The sequence below is a fragment of the Chaetodon auriga genome, chromosome 8 (assembly GCF_051107435.1).
Source record: "Chaetodon auriga isolate fChaAug3 chromosome 8, fChaAug3.hap1, whole genome shotgun sequence".
Taxonomy (NCBI): Eukaryota; Metazoa; Chordata; class Actinopteri; order Chaetodontiformes; family Chaetodontidae; genus Chaetodon; species Chaetodon auriga.
This window is the reverse complement of record NC_135081.1, coordinates 5189520-5208725: the sequence shown is the minus strand read 5'-3', so window position 1 is coordinate 5208725 and position 19206 is coordinate 5189520. Positions and strand designations below refer to the sequence as shown.

Genomic DNA, 19206 nt, shown 5'->3' with positions numbered 1-19206 from the left:
AATCTGTTACTTCTGCTTTTAATAGTAAAAATCTCACTTGCAGTACAAGAAGTGTCACACACAGCCTATAAACGCATCATGCAAACTTTGATGATTAACATTTTGCTTTATTGAGTTGTGGTTTTAAACCAACATGTTTGAATTTGTGACAGGAACATGTGTATTTACCAAAGTGCCCGACATTTCATTTGGCACACTGCCCGTGTATCAGTGTGTCTCCTGTTCATCCACACTGAACCCGCTGCACGTTCACATGTAAACTGATATGTACTGTGCTCTGACTTTATCTGCTCCAAGAACATCTTTCAGTCAGCTTTCGATCAGTGCATTCAGTGGTACAGTAATGAAATATATTAGCTTGGACTATTGGATAAAAATTCTTTAGAAAAACGTTCTTTCTTCCTCACTACATTATAAAAGACACAAGGTGATACTCAGCCTTCAACAAGGCTTTGATGGACTTGTACACACAGGTAACCATGAGCTTCAAGTTTTATTTTCCTAACAACCACAAGGATTAGCATCATGCTCTCCCATACAGTCAGAAATGGATGCTGCTTTCACACAGGCAGGTTGATTTTTTTTCATCCCATAGAAGCTCAGACCTCTTTTTATTTCTCGTGTATGTATGTGAAGAGAAATGAGAAGACAGCTTCTCTTTAATCAGCCAACTTACAGTCAACCATGAGTTAAAGTCCACATCGCTTGAGCCTGTGTAAATCCAGTCTGAGATGACTGAGCCAGGATGTAGCAATTCCAGGAGTCTGCTAAGCTGCTGTCTAGTCTATACTTACAGTGCATCGTGGTAGATTTGGGCAATTAGGGACTGAATTTGACACTTAAATAGACAACAGTTGATATCTGAAATTTGTGAGGCAAAAATTTAGGACAAGGATAGTGCAATGTCTCTATGTTCTTAACAAATAGTCTTAGAAGTGCTGTTACTTTCCCCAAACTCACTGATTATTCATCAAGATCAAAATAGGATCATGTCTTCAGAGGCCCCATCTGTAAAAGGGACTCGCTAATCGTTTTTCTTTCTAAAAAATGCTTTTCCCTCTGAGACTCTGTCTTTGGTTTCCTGCAGTTTCTCAGAAAACTTGTCTTTAGTCTCTTCCATTTTCTCAGAGAAACGTTCTTTTGTTTCCTCCATCTTCTCTGAAAATCTCTCCTTTGTCTCCTCCATCTTTTCTGTCAGTTTCTCCTTCGTCTCCTCCATTTTGTCCTGAAAGTATTCCTTAACTGGTGGCGGTGTGGAAAGGTAGCCGTGCTTCCGGAGATACTGAACAGACAGTGACGTGCCGCCCAGAGTCACCGTGTATCTAGCAGGGGTTGCAATCTGATGGGAAACAGAGAAAAACACACTGACTGGTCAAGAGAGCAGAAGGCAGGTCTGAGTCCATCACTCATACATCACTTGTTAGATTTGCTGTGTCTGCTTTTCAAATGTACAGTGTGACTGTTTTATTCAAGTGTTTTGATGTTGATCATTGAGCTGAAACATTTAATGTTCACTTCAACAAAAACTCAGAGGGTCTTGGATGAAATTACCTTGTACATGGCGTATGCAGTCAGAGCGTAGCCACTTGAGGAGTCTCTCAAAAGGCCAACTAGTGACTCTGGTAGACCAACCATCTCCAGGAATGGCACTACATTCACTCCTCTGGGGGGAAGAAAAACATGAAGAGGGGGAAGTAGCAAGTAGTAGTAGCTGCCAAAACTGGTGCAGCTGCTGTGCTGACAGTGTGTTGCATCAGAGTTACTTTTAATAACAGTATTTGTTAACTTTCAGAATAGAAACAGTGAAATGAAATACAGTGTTTGTCATTTTTCAAACAGATATAAAATAAATTAATGTCAATCTGATCTCTGAGGGGATCACAACAAGACTTACTTCATAGCAGCGTAATAGAAGGTTCCAAACCAGACGGACGATGTCAAGAGATGCACAGGGATCAACACCTTCCCATACTGTTTGAAGGTCTTCTTAAACCTCTGGACCAGACCAATGGACTTGTCCTGCAGGGGGTCCACCTCTGCAACATTAAGCTCAGCTTCCTCTTTCTGGACCTCCTGTGTTTGAGGCGGCAAGCTGGGCCGTGGCTCCTCCTGCGGCGGCTGGTGTTTTGGCTGATGTGCTGCCTTGCTAGAGGCTGACGTAGACAGCCAGCGCTGTACTGTGGGTGGTGGCAGTGACAGGCGGAGGGCACAGCAACAAAATGCGACTGGCAGCTCGGGGACGGTGACACCTACCAGAAATGGGCGCACTGCTGCCACCCGCCGCAGTGTCCCATGATTTAGGATGCGCTGCATTATCATCCTCTTCCTCTCCTCCTCTGTTCTGCTGTGACGATTAACCACAGACTATGATAAGACAAAAAGACACTCCAGTGACATACTGAAAGGATTACATGCTTCTTTAGTGTGGCAGCTCACAAGTACATTCATTATCAATCAGCTAATTATTTTCTAGATTAATCATTGAATGTAAAACGTCAAAGAATAATGTGAGTCCAAGGTAACATCGTTGAGCTGCTTAGAATATTTCATTTATTATCATGAACTTATCATCATATTATCAGTATTGACATTCGAGGAGTACAAATCACAGTGATAACTGTGACACACTGAACGCTGCATGACCTCACTGAAAATCTATGGAGCACAGACATTTTGGCACTCCAAGTTCAAGTTAAAATTCAGGTTGTGAAGACAAACATGGATGAAATTAACCAGAATTCACAAAAAGTGTTGTGCATCTGTGGCTCCCTGTGGACCATATTTCAATAGCTTTCCGTTATTCCTACAGTGACATCACTTTGCTTACCATTAAGAAGCCTGAGTGCAACCTTACAATTTCTGTTATGCCTAAACACAGAGTGCAGATTTCAGGTCTGCTTCATTTTTTTCTGCTAAGCCTTATTCCTATGACTTCATTCTCTTTAATTGCATTTTGTGTTACTTTTACACAGTTTACACAGTAAAGTTAGCTTCTGCATTATATAATATAAATAGTGCGGAAACTACCGCAGCAACTGTCATCTTTAACAGCTCACTGAGGAAACCAGCCATGACCCATGACACTCCTGCACCAGCTATAACTTCATCTCCTTTGCATTCACTGATCACACAGATTATATGGCAGATTAAAACTCCTCAACATACCTTGTGTTATGACAGCACAGTCATATATCCAGCACCTGAAGCAAAACAAACGGGTTGGTGAGTTTCACGAAGGAAGTTCAACTGATTTTCACGTTTCAAACTGGGAGCGTACACATTAACGGTACAGTAAGGGTAAAGAGCAGGGCAGTCCTTTCTCTTATGACTCAAAACTTCTGGTAAACGGACTAGCAGCTAGCCAAACTACTGTAAGGGCTGCGAAACCACCACAATGACACAGGAAGTCATTACATTTAACTTCAAAATAAAAGTACCCAAATAGACTGTAGGAAAAATCGACTGCAGGAATCTATTCTATCTTATTTCAGAAGTTACAACCGGAACCGGAGTAACGCTAAATTTATGGTAACTTTACATAGCCACTATTTTAGGCTAGCTGACATTGGCCAGTTTTGTCTGGAGGACAAGGAGGAGGCAGCTTTTGGCTAGTTCTTATGTTGCTGGAGTACTGTCCAGCGGGAGATGAAGTAAGGACACTTTCATCTTATTACAGCAGACAGTGGTTGTACTTCACACTGACTGGCAGACGGGCCTGTTAAGGCCAGACTCTGAACTGTTGCCAACTTTGGCTTCTGACAGCTGACGTTAGCTAGTTGGCTGCTAGCTAAGTTAGCTGCACTGCTAAACCTCACAGGCAGGAAAACCAGTAGTCACTAATGAAATAAAACATACTACACCAGAGGACAAAAATCAAAGTACACTTACGTTGGTAGTTACGTGCTGAGTTCAAGACAAAATCGTACCCATTAATTGGAGGGCCATGCGAAAAGTGCCCGGACTAGCAGTCCTTTAGAGACCACATTTATCGCTGCCGCAGCGCGGACTGCGTGGAAAGCAGCATGTAAACCCAACCGTGCAGAGAGCCACGGAAAATGTAGTTCACATACGCCCATGTGTTAAACCCTCCTAGACGTTTACGAAATCCATTTCCCAGCGTGCCTAGCGCAAAGTCAACCTCTTGGACAGCAATATTAGCCAACGGTTTGTTTTCGCCCTGTTATACTGTGGCACTGACGACCTTCAACCGTATCCCTGCACGAACTATTTACAGCAAAGTATCTGCGGACCACACACACACACACACACACACACACACACACACACACACACACACACACACACACACGTTTTAATATGTTTGATTTTACCTTTTCAATTTAATTGGCAATTAATGAATGGCCCCCACGTGCAAGAAACAGCACAACAAATAGTGCTAGTTATAAAAACATTTTTTTTTAAAAACAATCGCTCCTAAAATTACAGTACTCTTTTTGGCATCAACACCACTCTCAACACACCCATACACAGGGAAGTGTGACGCATGGCGCATACTATCCATGCGCGCCGTTACCTGCAGCACATGAGTTCTACCAGCAGAGGGTGGTCTGCTCACATTTTTGGTGCTAGACTACTTAATCTGAAGGAGGTTTTCAGTCAGTCATATATAATGGAGAAAGATGTTGAACATATTATCATGTATTGTGGGAAACATAATTCAGAGAGGGAGACATTAAGGCATATAGTACATAAGAGAGGGCAGGAATGGAGTTTCAAATCACTCATGAGCACAGGATGGGACTTCATGGAGGCTGGTTTGCAATCTGAGCTTTTGCACATAAAAAAAAATCTTTTTTTCAAAGATATGGCTGGCAATAAATTAGCACAGTCTGTCACAAGTGAAGGTCCTTGATTCAAAATCTTACTTAAGTAAAAGTACAAAAGTAGAAGCATCAAAATATACTTACATTACCAAAAGTGCAGAATGGTCCGTTTCAGAAAAATATATGTTATATTACTGGGCTATTATTATGCATTAATGTGTGTTGCAGCTGGTAAAGGTGGAGCTCATTTTTTTAATTACTTTATATTCTGCTGGGTAGCCTAATCTGTAATAGTACATCAGTTTATTGGTTGATTTTTATTTCATATTAATAAAGTTGAGTCTGCAAAGTCAGAATACTAGTACCTCTACTGTAACACAAACAAAAGTATAAATCCCCGACTTCTTTCTGTTTGTCTACATAGAGACACGTATGGCAAACTATATGTATACTGAATATTGTTGCAAGGTGTACTATTCATTTATTGGCCTTTAGCCTGGCATATACAGTAGACCATCAGCAAGACTTTCAAAGCCACAAAGTCACTTTTGTTTTGGAATGAACTGTAAAATCTGCTGCAGGCATGTTAAATGTAGAACACACAAGCCAGTCTGGACAGAGTCTAAACACGTCATCGTGTAAGGAGGATTGCCTTTTCGTGTAGATAGATTGCACATGCATACATTTTATGTACAATAAATGTCATGCCATCTTAAAATGGACGAGTTGTTTTCTGATTCACTCACAAGCAGGGAAACAATCAGGTGTTGAGGTGTAGCGCTGAATCTCAGCCACACATTTAGAAGGTTGAAGAAGCCAGCTTGTGACTGTTGCCAGGGTGAATGTTTTAGACCAGCTGGGGTGGAAGCAGTAGATGGGATGATGTAGACTTGGTGGAGGGTTGGCAGTAATAGAAGAAATCTGTGATTGGACTGCTGGTCAGATCCCAACTGTTAATGTACAGTGTGGAGAGTTCCGTCAACCCTTCTTAAGCAATTAAAGCTTTTCAGAGACATCTACCATTTATCCTGATTTAATCTTTGTGCTAAGAGAGAATATGTTGGTTTCCTTCTGCCATGCAATAGATACTGTCCCCATCTGCAAGGCTTTAGGGGGTCACTGAATGGTCTGACAAGTAGGAAATCGATGTGAATCATATGCCGTGGCCTTCACAGTCATCATATAGACTCAGCTGAATACCTGAGATTGTGGACCGGTTATATCATTTGGAAAAATGGTGTTCATACGTCCAGTGAAGTTTCAGAGACTTGGCAAATCTGAAGTAGCTGCAGTGTATCAAAGATAGTGAGCCAGTGAGAAAAGTAGTGGTCTAATGACAAAATAACTCGTGTTGGCCATTTCCTGTCTTTCGCTATGTAATGCTACAATAAACCATTCGCTGTCACTTCCAAAGGGAGGCTATGGTTAAACACATAACATTCTTCTATTAGAGAGAAGGAGACTGCATGTTTTTGCATCAGCGTATTGAAGTGACTGAAAGGCTTTCATATTTTCAAGCTGTTTAAACCTACATTAGCTGATTTCTTTGACCAGAAGAAAGCAAGAAGCTGTAAAAACAACATTAACATATCATTGCCTTATAAAGTTGCAATGGCGCACAATTACCTATTTACACATCCAGCAGACACACAGCAACATTATCTTTCATTTGGAGTTGTGTTACCATTCTGTTCATCTGGTGAATGGAAGTCAAATATTAACTCTTCTTTTAGCTCTGTTCTGTCTCCACCAACTCTATCTGGTCATATCTGGCTCTTTACCCACTAAATGTTCACCAGCTAGTCTCTAACCTTGTCTGTCTGCTGTTTGGTGATGGACAGGTAGTTTACTGTGGGTTTAATTGAGCCTTTTCACTGCAAACACATGCCTGCTGTGGTTGGAAACCAGTTGGTGACAGTCATTAAACCAAAGCAGTAAAGTTGCAGGCCGTGACACCAAAGCAGTAAGCTGAAAGATGCTTAAAAAGCTAAAAGGGAACTGGAAAGTCAGGTCATAATTCACCCCGTTTCTCTTTGTCATGAGCTTTGCCTGTGAGCAGATTCTTTCACATTACACATAGCCATTTCATCCACTGTTAAAGAGCTATTGATTACTGCAGATCTCTTTGTAGTGTAAAAGCTAATTTGGCATTTATTTGCACATCAGTGAAATACACACATACACAGAATTTTTAGGAATGAAACAAATGTTTCTCAGACCTTCACTCCTCAATTCACACTCAACTGTGTCAATTTCTAAAACTAGAAAGTCCTATTCCTAAGAAGACAAAGCCAAGGTGGAGTTGAAATGCAGCAAACAAGCAATAGCTATTCTAGCTGACAGCTTTATGCCTGCAAATTAAGCAAACGCACCCCAAAATAGACTTTTATATCCACAGTTAAGTCATCGTTGGGGCTGCTTCACCTGCTTGGAACGTTCCACAGGTAAACAGGTTGATTGGTAACAGGTGACAGTATCATGATTGGGTATAAAGGGGCATCCTGGAAATGCTCAGTCGTTCCCAAGCAAGGATGGAGAGAGGTTCACCACTTTGTGAACACATGAATGGATAAAGGATATTAATACATGGGTCTGTGAATGGGAGAACGTTGTCATGGATGGATGGATGGATGGACAAATTGTGGGGGGCAGGCATCCAGATCCATTTGGGCTACTCCATCTTCAATGTTTGCTTTGGCTTTGGGATCAGAAGCACATTCAGACTGTTGGCACTGCTGACAGCCAGCTCTCGTCTTTCAGGAAGGTAATTGGCAGAAAAAGTGAACATGTTAGATCAGTGTTGCTTGTATTAAAAGGGGCAGGGAAAAAACTCCATTAACACTTTATGTGTTGATGATTGCAACGTTTTCAGTTTGCGCTTTTGATCTTTTTCAGATTTTGTCTGCAGTGACTAAGCTGCTGCAGCTATTTCGAACAAGCACGGGGAAAAAGGGAGCTGGTGCAGCAGTGGTGTTTGCTGGAGCAGTCAGTGAGGTGATGGCCGAGGATCTCACAGAGCGATGTGCAATCTAAAACATGAAAATGTCAGTCAAAACAATGTCAGACTACTTTACAGAGTTTGAGGAGCAATTGGTGTGCAGATGTGATATTTTTGTCGAGGTCATTCAGGCGTCTGTCACGTACTCTAAAGCAGGGAGCAGCAGGCTTTAGAGTCTGCCTCTCAGGTTTATCAACAGCTGTGAAGTGGTTGTATTCGTCAGTTGAGGTGGATTGTCAGCTGGTATGAACCTTTACAATTCGAGTGTGTTCGTGGCATTTTCTGCAGCGCCCAACAGCAGCGCGTGAATAAAATGTTAACCTTTTTGTTTTGTTCAGTTTCCTTTATTTCCTTCGGCACTGGGCTTCTGCCTTCAGGCAGTTCACAGTTATTAGTAACCACCAAGTCATAGCAACAGGATGTTCTGAGCTGCAGCGAGACACAAGGTGCTACAACCTGTTTTCATTCCCACGTCACGCCCCTCGCGCCTCATACAGATGCTCGCCTTTCTAACTCGTGGTAAATGATTGAAGTGTTTCACAGTTTGGTTGGGTTAAGGCACCAGTTTAGGAAAAGATGTTTGGGTTAAAATAAGAAATCTAAAAAGAGCGATCTCCTGGGTGAAAGTCCTGTGTTTTATCCATTCACCGTTACCTACTGCCTGTGTGCTAAACATACGCTAACATATTGTTGTACTTTGACCCCTTGCGGGAGTGATACTCCTTCGTCTGGATGTGCGTAGGTGGGAAATATTTCACACAACAAGGAAGATCCGTTCAGGAACTTTACTGAAGTTGCTTGGTAAGTACAGAACATACAGCTGTAAACAATAGCATTGGTGAGTGTTGCTGAGGTGGGTCGTGGTCCCTAGCTCGGGCACAGGACAGCGAGTCTGCCTGTCCATGCAGTGAGCCGCGGGCACCATTCAACAACAACTTCTTCAAACTGGAGACTCCAGTAGGGAGACCTCAACACACATCCCATGCGCGTGCACGCTATGCTTACTGACCAATAGAGACGCTACATCTAGCAACACGCAATACATCCTGCACGGGAACAAAGGAGGGTCAACATAGTCACTGTAGCCTGTCCTACAATATGCTAACCTAACTTGCTCTGAGTCATGATGGGTGTACAGTGGAGTTAGCTGAAAGCCTGGTGCATCTCACACAGTTTACCTTGTGTGTCTGAGTGTCAGGATGTGCAGGTTCCCTCCCTTTTGCCTATTGTGCTCCTGTGTCCTTGTGTCTCCTCTCTCTCTCTTCCCTGTCTGTCCTGTGTGTGTATGTGCGTGAGTGCAGGTTGTGGCCGACAGGTCTGGCCAGGCCTCCTCCTCTCCTGAGCACACGTGACTTGAATCATTCAATTAAGCCTGCTGTCAGGTGGGACAAGGAAAGAGAGGAAAAGTTTGTTGAGCTGTGGCAATCTGTGGCAATCTGTGACATAAGACGTGTTCTGATTGGTTGGGGTCATATGTGTAGTCTTGCCAATCACCTGACCAACACATGGCACAAGAGTTTATGGCACTATGATCTTTAGATCTGACACGGTAACCATCGTTAAATACAGAAAAAATCGTATATTCATTGGTATTTTTTTTGGTCACTTGCCAGCATAACATGTTGTAAACACAAGACTGACATATTAAGTTTTTATTACAGATGTGAGAACACACATAAAGTGCACATTAATGCATCAGAAATAATAAAGCATATAACAATGTACAGCTTAAAGGGACCAAGATTTTTATTCTTTAAAGCTGCATTAATTAGATCTTTTGGCCACTTGGATGCAGAACAAGCTGCAAATCTCAGGCATTATTAGCATGATCTGAAGTCATGATTCTGTCCACCTGATGAATATGTGTTCAATATTCACTCTCCTTTTAGCTCTGTGTTAATCGCACCAAGAGGTTAGAGTGATCCTCAAAGCTGAGGGGAACTGCAGAGTCACTTTATCACATTACACATACTCGTTAATATGAAGATATTGAATAGTGCAGCTTTAAAAACAGTGCTTGAGTAAATGTACTTAGTTACTCACATCATCTACTTTTATACCAATATGCAAATAAAGGTGAGCTTTATCAAATGTACATTCAGATGCAGTATAAGAGCACCTGCTCTTTGTGAATTCAGAATAGATTTTCAGTCACGGTGCTGGATGTTTGTTCCCCAGAGATAAAAGCACAGGTTTGCCCCGGCTAGCACAACAGACATGTTCTGGTGACTCAGTGTGTTGAAGTGAACGTGCACATCATTGACTGAAGAGTCAGTACTGTCTGACACTTTTTTTTGTAGCTGTCAGTATCCAGAAATAATTCATCCGATTAGCCTAACAACAAGCAACAGTGTGTGAGCAGTGAAAAGGAATCCAGACCGACAAACAAGCAGAAAGCAGGTCGTCAGTTGGACAGCTTTTCTTGTTTGATCACTGAATTAAGGATTCACAGCGTGAACACTCTATTTTCTACTTCTTTCTGCTAAAATGATGCATTTGAAGTTAAAGGTAGGACCCAAATGATGCTGGATTTTTGAGGCTAATGGTAATGTTGATATTTGAAAGTTAAAAAAAAATCAAAAATTCAGAAAACAGTCTGTTTTGCACACAGCATCTCACAGTCTGTTCTGTCAGTTTGATTGACAGCCGCTTCACCCACCTCCCTGCTGGCATCTGATGTCGTGCGTGATCGTGACATTTCTGTACTGTAATATTTTCTGACTTAGACAGATACAATATATCTATAAGTCATATTGTTTGTATATATATACAGTTACTGTATATATTTCTAGAGCAACTGACAAAACACAAGTCTGAAAGGAAGTATGCACAAAGTCAAAAGCCTTGTGATATGTGCGTGACTGCTGTTTTTTTCACAGCAGAAAATGGGCTTCACATCATGAGAGCATAATTTCCATTTCATGTGTATTAGTGTCTCAAGCTGAACACGGATGAGGTCTTTTATGTTGTCCTGTGAATGCAACACTCAATGCCTCCTTGTTTTAGCTCCGGCGTCTGTTTAGTCTCACAAGAGATTGGCATTTAGTGAAGAAACATATTTTCTGTGCTGCTGATGCAAGTAATGAAACTGGCTCCCTCCTCTGTTGTGCTTTAATTTGAAGATATGATCATTTTTTTGGCTTTAGTTTTTGGTGTCTGCTGTAGAAGAAAACCAAAACTCCAGGTCTAATGCGGTTCAGGTGAGTTTTATTCACTGCGCAGTGGAGACGGACGTAGGCTGTAGGATTCAGTTCGCCAGAGTGAGGTTCTGATCAGGATTTAATACAGGAAACAATAGGTTTGGCCTCACCCCAGGGGGAGGGTGTCTGAGACACCCTACTGCCAGTCAATTTACACAAGTTCAATACATAGTTGTTTTCAAAGGAAGACCAAAAGGTAGAGTGGCTGAGGAGCAAGCAAGCTTCCTGTGATCATAGAGGTATGACTCCTCACAGGGCTGACCTGGGCTCAAATGTAAAATTGTTTGTTTTGATGCAGAGCACACTGTCATATTGAAGGGCACACGCTTCAAATAATAGAAATAGTGCAGGGTTCGATAGTAGTTGCCCAAAGGTGTGCTGGGCTCAAATAAGGCACAAACAGTCACGAGCTGTTTTAACCCTTCTGCTGTGTCCTCTGAGGCTGTGCTCCAACCATGTTGTGTTTCTTTTAGAAATCACCTAAATGCCACCAGTTAACCAGATCAAAGGTTGAATGGTGTGAGATGAACCTGTTGCTCACCAAACTTAAGGTCATGGAGGCAGTAAGTAACCATATCTGGAATATATCAGCACAGTAAAGTAGCTGATGTACCACATGTCCAGTACATGCAAAAAGGACCAGAGTTCTTTTAAGCTTGCCAGTAAAATAGGCAGGTGAGCAACATGTGAATTATTGTTTTATTGTATTATTGCATTACAGTATGTGCATCTCTGCTGATCATATGAACGATCAGCAGTGATGCACATACTGTTGCAGCAGTGCTTTGAGAAGTTTACTAATGGCAGGATCAGACCAGATGTCAGAATTTTTTTGTTTTGATACACTTAGTGAGACATCTCCCACACATGTTCCTGAGCGCTAACCAACAGAAAGGGAAGAGAGAAAAACAAATGATTTAGCTAATTACCATCAAGCTGTCAATAGTTTCATCCCCACAATTGGTTTAACTAGGATGAATGAAAGACACACCATTAAAGTGACCATTCAGGCAGGCCTGACGGGAATGAAGCATTGCTTTCATTAATGTGAGAAGTGCTGTAGAGTGCAGACACACCTAATTATTTTTCCCACTCATTGCCCCCTCCACTCTTCTTTCTGCCTTAACTCTGCCACCAGTACAAAACAGGTAGTGGCTGCGGCTATTAGGACTTTTCGTCTTGTAGTGAAAGTCTGTGAATGCAAAGGACTTTTGTAGATTACCAGAAATATTTATTTGAATGATACATGAAGGATTTTTCCCACTGAAAGCCTCTTCGGTTTGGAGGGGACATGGAACAGGGTGAGTTTCCCTCTCCAGCTACTTCCTCTGTCTGTCTCCTTCTCACTAGACTAGCCTCATAGAGACCAAAACAAGTGATGAGGACAAGAACTAAATGCAGCATCATGCAACTGAGCAACCAGCATGGACTGCATTCAGGGATGCTGACAGCTGTGAAGGATACACACTGCTTGTTTCCTCCACCCTTGAAATGTTGACTTCGGAGGATGCAGTAGGGTGAACTGGTGACCTAAGCCGAACTCACCCCAAACCTCATAAACTTTGACTTCAACAAATGATGTTCTGGAGCATCTGAGCCCTCAATACTGTCTTGAAGACAAAGACCACTGTTGCTGACTCCCACACGAGGCTGGACTGACCATCTGTCGCTGTATAATTTGGGCCCTGAAATAAAAATAAATTTAAAAAAACATGCGCTCATACACAATAGGTTGTACATTGGTACAGTGTGGATGTGGTTGGATGTCATCTCCTTCACATCTATCTCCTGGTGTCCCCTCACAGCCAATCACATTTGTTTACCAGGCTGCTTCCTGTGGCTGTGCCCAGTGCTTTTCATTTCTATAGAAGCATCTTATAATATTGTTTGATCACTTACTCAGCTAGTGCTTGGCTGTAGCAGTACTCACTTTAGATAAAAAAAAAAAACAAAGCAAAGAGTGTTTGCCTAACAATAATCACAGCATTCACTATATTCTCACATCACTCCCACAATTCCCACATTTTACAGGAATTCATAGGAATACACCCTATATTGTGAAGTGGAAAGTTTGGGTCTTGACTAGACTTAGACTTCACTTTATTGATCCCAATTTGGGAAATTCCAGTGCTCTTCTCCTCCCCTCTACAGTGCTGTTGCTTCCCTCTGGAACCACACATTTACAGCGGCATTTGTAGGAACATGCTGGTTCTCCTCCTTACCTTGATTTGCCTGTTAATGACAAATTAAATGTCAACAAGAAACACAGTGTCAGATAAACAGCACAGTCCGTAAGTCACAGAGCGCCTTCATTAGTGATTACCACCATATTTAATCTAATTGCAGTGAGGCTTCAAGAAGAAAAGCAGCCCAAGTTACTGATGGATCTTTGTGATTTGGTATTCCACACTGATCAGTGTTTAGGACTGCATTTTTTCTTGTACTAGAGGATAGTCAATGTGATCATTTAAAGCCAAACACTGGAGGAACAAGTGCTCTGCCAAAGGAAGTCCGGGGGGCTTTAAGTGCTATAAGAGTCACAATGAATGGCCAGAGAAGTGAGTGTGTGAGACATGAGACCACTAGAAAACCAATGAAGGGAAGCAAAGTTTGGCCTCAACTGGACAAGGTTGAGCACATCCAACACTAAGCCAAGGTCTTTCTTTGCCTCAGGTGGTAACTATCAAAGATGGGGTCATCACTTTTCACAGAGACACGTTTCTCAAAAGCACTCCTGTGAAGTGGACTTTGAGAGGGCTTTCATAGGAGCTCAGGAACATCTGTGTTCATTCATCTGCTGTGCTGCAGACACCTAATTTCAAGCACCACTTGTTGGCCCACAAGAATGACCTTATAGCGGGCATAGATGTCGTGCTTGGGAGACAGACCCTGATGAAGAGTGTCCTGTATTTAGCCTCAGTGGGAAACAGTGATACCAGGTGCTTCTTCTATTTTCCAGAGTAGATCCCAGGAGGCAAACATGAACACTCAGGTGGAGACTCAGTACAACAGTTGGCCAATGAAAATAAACTCAAGTGACTCCTCGTGTGTCTGATATTCAATCTTACCTCCCACAGTCCGGTCAGGGCCCTGCTGTCGGTTCCTGGGAATGTTCAGCCTGGGAGTCAAGTGTTGGATGGTGGATCTACGAGTAGAGAGGATGGAGTTGGAAAATAATCTGATTCTGTAGAATGCAAGAACTAAATTACGGACTTTTTGGCTCGTTGCCAGGCGTTGGCAAGCAAATGCACAATCACTCTCAGGATGGACTGTGCCTCTTCCACTGGTGAGTAACATTAGATGCATCTTCTGAATTCGCTGACATTCTGAAAGTGGACGGGAAGCTTTGGTGGGCCGGATGTTGCCCATCATCTGAAGTGCTTCTCAGCAAGATTTTTTCTGAAAATCTAACCAATGATGCATATTTTATTGCTAACTTGAGAACGATGTTCTTCTTTTCTGACCTTGATGGGGCAAAACGTGACACTGACAAGGTGTACGAGAGGGTCTATTACTCTTTGCCTGTGACTGTGAGTCTACAGCCATGCTAGCAGCTCTGTGAGACTGTATTTATGCCCGTCAGTGCATGCTAATGAAATGACAATGTTGCTGTTAAGCAGGTGTAATGTTTACCGTGTTCACCGTCTTTGTTTAGCATCTTAGCATGCTAACATTTCTGAATGTTCCACAAAAATCAAAATTCTTTCTGACTTGTGTAATTTCCAATACAGATGGCAACATACATCTGCCAAATGAGGAAGACTCATCTCTCACCTCTGGACACAGGTCTGCAGAAATGCATTTGAAATGACTACGAAAAAAATCAATAATTACTCCAGTATGAAAGTCTCCATAGAACACACGCCACACAATACAGTATGCTCCCACTGCACTGTGGGAGCCACAGATGCCTATCTTCACTCATTATGGCTCTGTCCATTTACACAGCACTTCTGGTCAAAGGTAGCACAAAAGCTCTCTGTAGTATGGGGTTGCAGGGTTCCTCTCTCTCTGTCACTGTGTATAATTGGTGATCTATCCTCAGCTGAACTTCCACCACACAAGCTGCCCTAGCTATAACCAAGAAGACCATGCTTACAACCTGGAAATTCAAACAAATAATAAGTATCCTTCATTGGGCAAATCTCTCACAGAACATATAATAATGGAAAAAATAACTGCCTCTCAGAGAAAGAAAACATTAAAAAAAAAAAAAAAAGGACTCCATTTGAAACAGCATTTCAAGAGTATCTAGTGTCCATGCTGTGACATATTTCTCAGTGACAGGTTTCTGTTTCAGTGTCCCAGTAGTGCCTATATAACCAGCTGGAATTAACAGGTGTGTTGTTTTAGCAAAGCTATTCTGAAGACTAAATAAATCGCAATAAATGTGTGAATAAATTACAAGTGGTTAGAAAGGTTCCCAGTCTTCTGGCTCTACCTTTGTGTTTAACACAGAGATGTGACAGTCTCCTCATCTAACTCTGGGAAAGAAAGACAAATAAGTCTGTTTTACAAAATGCTGAGCTCTTTCTTTAAAGTCATAATCATGATCGTGATCTTTTGATCAGTCGAAGCAACAATCCTCCATAAGCTTGGAAGCTGCCATTATAAAATTTTGTAGTTTGCTTCTTCACAGAAGGCTGTGAGCTCTGATTCACAACAGAAGAAGAGAACTGCCAGCATGAACCTTTTCTCTGCATTCATTCACTGCATGTTCCATACAGCCATTGTTTCCACAAATGCGGTGATGATGAAATGAGAGAACATACATGTCTATGAACATTTTTCTTTTTTCTGCCATGAAAGCTTGTCACCACTGGGATGCTGTATAATGAATTCCAGCATGAATTTGCTCTCAAGTTGTTGACATTGTTTCGTGGGAATTAAGGCAGATTAAAATGTTCTTTTCATAGAAGAGAGGCAAGAAGAGCATTTCAAGGACCAAAGCGAAGTAAAGAAAAAAGGACAAGACTGAGCTTTTCATTACTGATGAACTGCAACATATGGTGGAGGTTCTGACGTTCGCTTTGTTGCTGCGATACAAATTGCAAAGAGAAGACGACCAGGTATGACTCACCAACTGAACTGAAACATGAAAGCGCCTCCTCCATTCTTAGATAATTAAATTGCTGCAGTAACTCTTTGAAACTTCATGATTAAAAAGACAACAACAACAACAACAACAAAAAAAAAACAGATTAGTGGGAGCTCTGGCTGGAGATTGCAGATCTAATTGCCACTCAGGATGCTCAAATGTGGCAAATGTAGCCTCCCATAAGGAGGTCTTAAATGCATCTTTCAGTTGGTGTAACGCATTTCTCAGAATTTACGGAGGAATCACACAGAGTATGCAGATGGGTTATCCAAGTGTCCTGACGGCTGTGGCGTCGATGTGTGAGTGAATATGGAATGTGTTGTAAAATGCTTTAAATGGACTAGATAGGCTAGAAAAGTGTTATGGAACACTACAATCACTGCTTCTCTCTGAATCAAATTTAATTCCCGTTTGTTGTCACTGGAAGGTTTTAATCTAAAAACTATCCCACTGTGGACAATCATTTTGATCAATCATCACTGACTCATGGTTATGATCTAACCTTGTCCAACCTGCTGACATACTGTTTGATAATGTGAATGATTAAGAAATGAATGCAACAGTACTGTTATTCAACAGACCGTTCTTGAGGTGGAAAGGGCTTTGTGGTTGCATATTCTTGATAGATGACAGCACATAAAATGTGTTTTGTGCTTTGACAACAAAATGAAGTAAAACTTGAACAGTGTTGAGCTAAATGAAATACCCCACGAATTATGACAAAGATGAAGAAAATGCTTAATTGATCAAAGCATTTAAGGAGCATGCACTTTCGTAACAGTGAATGTTCTCCTTTGTCATTATGATTGCCGGCATTGTGCAAGCCACCAGGAAAATATTTTCTTGGTATTTTGGTCAAGAGGCTTTTTGTTGAAGGAAATAAGGCCATGTAGTCTGACTGAGCGACAACCTCAGGCTGTGATTTCAATTCTTTTTAAAGATCTACATATTCGTGTGTAGGAACTGCCTCCACACTGAACACAGATAGCATTTTCATCTGGCTATAATGTTTGTGCTGTGTCAAACTGGTTGTCCTCTGGGGAATGCAAAGATTTACAAATATAGCTAGTACAAACAGCACTAACCTTTAATGAAATTAAGCGGAAGGAAGAGCAGAAAATGCATGAATATTGAGATACTGAAGGAACTCAGTGTTCTGGATTGATATAGAACAAACAAACGGAACACACACTAACAAGCAAACAGAGAAATTTATAATTTTGTTTCACAACTTTCAGTAACCTAGTTAGAGATTATGTGCTACTCGAAAAGCACTAACAAAATATGACAAGTTGTGCAGTGTACTTGTCCATAATTAACATTATTGCTTCTTTGTGCTTGAACCCTCCTTTGCTGCATGTCCTGCAGAAGATGAAAAATAAGCAACCTGTTCAGCAGATGTGGAGGACAAAAGAACAAACACATTCAAGCCAACTGCCTCGCAGACATTCTTTTAAACTGCCAGTTTGTCAGGTAATAGGCTCATGGTGGAAAAAACTTTCATTTAGGCACTGACTGTATCACCTGGTAGATTACTTTTGGAGGTGAGCTATTACTGTTGTGAATTACAACACGTTTGGCGTTGGCTCTCATTGTTCCACCATCCAAAAGGTGAACAGGTCTTGCATATTGTGTATTTAGATAAGGAACATATAGCAGACCTATATTTTCACCACCTTGTCTCAGTGTGTTTGAGGTATGACCTTTTCCTGTTGATCATTCACTGACTCATTAGGAAGCTGGAAAAACAAAGCAACAGCCAACCAAAACATGAGAAAAATGAAGGTTATGTAAAGTGTTGGACCATGTTAGAACAAAACCCCTGGAATCCTTTTAAAGACGCACTGGTGCTCCTCCAGTTTTGCTCATCGCAGTTAGCTCAGCTTATGAAAACAGTCACATAATGTCCTCTGTGGTTGTGAAGGAGCTTCGCCAAGTCATAGTGATGTCATTCCAGTTATTTCTGCTTGGTCTTGGAGGCTACAAATTAATACGGTAAGACGTGTAATGAACTGGTGGAGTGGAGTTTGACAAACAGGTTGGAGGGAAAGTTGAATGGAAAGATGCTATCAAATTGTCAGGGTCTGCAGTCTCCTCTTCCTCTTCCTATGGTGTTCTTGGATTCTCCCTCCCCTCTGTCTCCTGTCTGTCTCTCCCATGTCTGTTGTGTATGTGTGTGTGTCCCTGCAGGGCGTGGCTGACAGCCCAGCTGCCCAGCCTCAGCCTCCTCCTCTCCTGAGCACACATGAACTCAATCATTCAATCAAGACTCACATGCTGCCACAGTATTTAAGCACCGTCTTCCACGCAGTATTTGTTGAATCGTCTGTTCATCCTCGTGGTGTCCGGCCTCACCTCCTGTCCACACCTTGTCTGTCTGTCCTTTGTGAGCACTCTGGATGTACAGGTGCATCTCAAAAAACTAGAATATCATGGAAAAGTTCATGTTTTCCCCTAATTTAATTCAAACAGTGAAAATGTCATATATTTTAGACTTATTACACATAAACTGAAATATTTATAGCCTTTTTTTGTTTTAATTTTGGTAATTATGGCTTAAAACTCATGAAAACCAAAAATCTCAAAATATTAGAATATTTTATAGATCAATCCAAAAAAAGGATTTATAACACAAAAAAAGTCAAACTTTTGAAAAGTATGTTGATTTATGCACTCAATACTTGGTCGGGGCTCTTTTTTGCACAAAGTACTGCATCTTCAGACTTCGGACCACTGAGCTATGGTCCAGTTCTTCTTCTCCTTACTCCAGGTAAGACGCTTCTGACATCGCCTCTGGTTCAGGAGTGGCTTGAGACGAGGAATGCGACACTTGTAGCCCATTTCGAGGACACGTCTGTATGTGGTGGCTCTCGACGCACTGACTCCAGCCTCAGTCTACTTCTTGTGAAGCTCCTCCACATTCTTGAATCGGTTTTGCTCGACAATCTTCTCAAGGCTGCGATTGTCCCTATTGCTTGTGCACATTTTCCTACCACACTTCGCCCTTCCAGTCAACTTTCCATGAATATGCTTTGACACAGCACTCTCTGAACGGCCTGCCCTTTCAGCAATCATCTTCTGTGGCTTACCCTCCTTGTGGAGGGTGTCAATGAGTCTCTTCTGGAT

General features: G+C 41.7%; 1 protein-coding gene across 2 annotated transcripts; it reads right to left on the bottom strand.

Annotated features, from left to right (window-relative positions):
- Positions 1 to 4040, bottom strand: fam210ab (family with sequence similarity 210 member Ab). Of its 2 annotated transcripts, none has more exons than XM_076738099.1 (5): positions 3889 to 4022; positions 3166 to 3200; positions 1895 to 2364; positions 1552 to 1663; positions 1 to 1339 (listed from the first exon to the last, which is right to left on the bottom strand). In XM_076738099.1, the coding sequence occupies exons 3-5, from the start codon at positions 2317 to 2319 to the stop codon at positions 1025 to 1027; spliced, it is 852 nt and encodes a 283-aa protein (XP_076594214.1). In that variant the 5' UTR covers positions 2320 to 2364; positions 3166 to 3200; positions 3889 to 4022; the 3' UTR covers positions 1 to 1024. The 2 variants fall into 2 exon arrangements, with proteins under 2 accessions (XP_076594214.1, XP_076594215.1); XM_076738100.1 differs by having other exon boundaries at positions 7 to 1339; positions 1895 to 2344; positions 3889 to 4040.
- Positions 4041 to 19206: the final 15166 nt, after the last annotated feature.

What these genes read in the sequence shown, in the direction of transcription:
- fam210ab (XM_076738100.1), bottom strand. Translation starts at nt 2,319, where the DNA reads ATGATAATGCAGCGCATCCTAAATCATGGGACACTGCGGCGGGTGGCA. An exon ending in TTCTATTACGCTGCTATGAA is followed by an intron (nt 1,664 to 1,894) that starts GTAAGTCTTGTT and finishes TCTTCCCCCCAG; the next exon opens with AGGAGTGAATGTAGTGCCAT. An exon ending in CTGCATACGCCATGTACAAG is followed by an intron (nt 1,340 to 1,551) that starts GTAATTTCATCC and finishes GTTTCCCATCAG; the next exon opens with ATTGCAACCCCTGCTAGATA.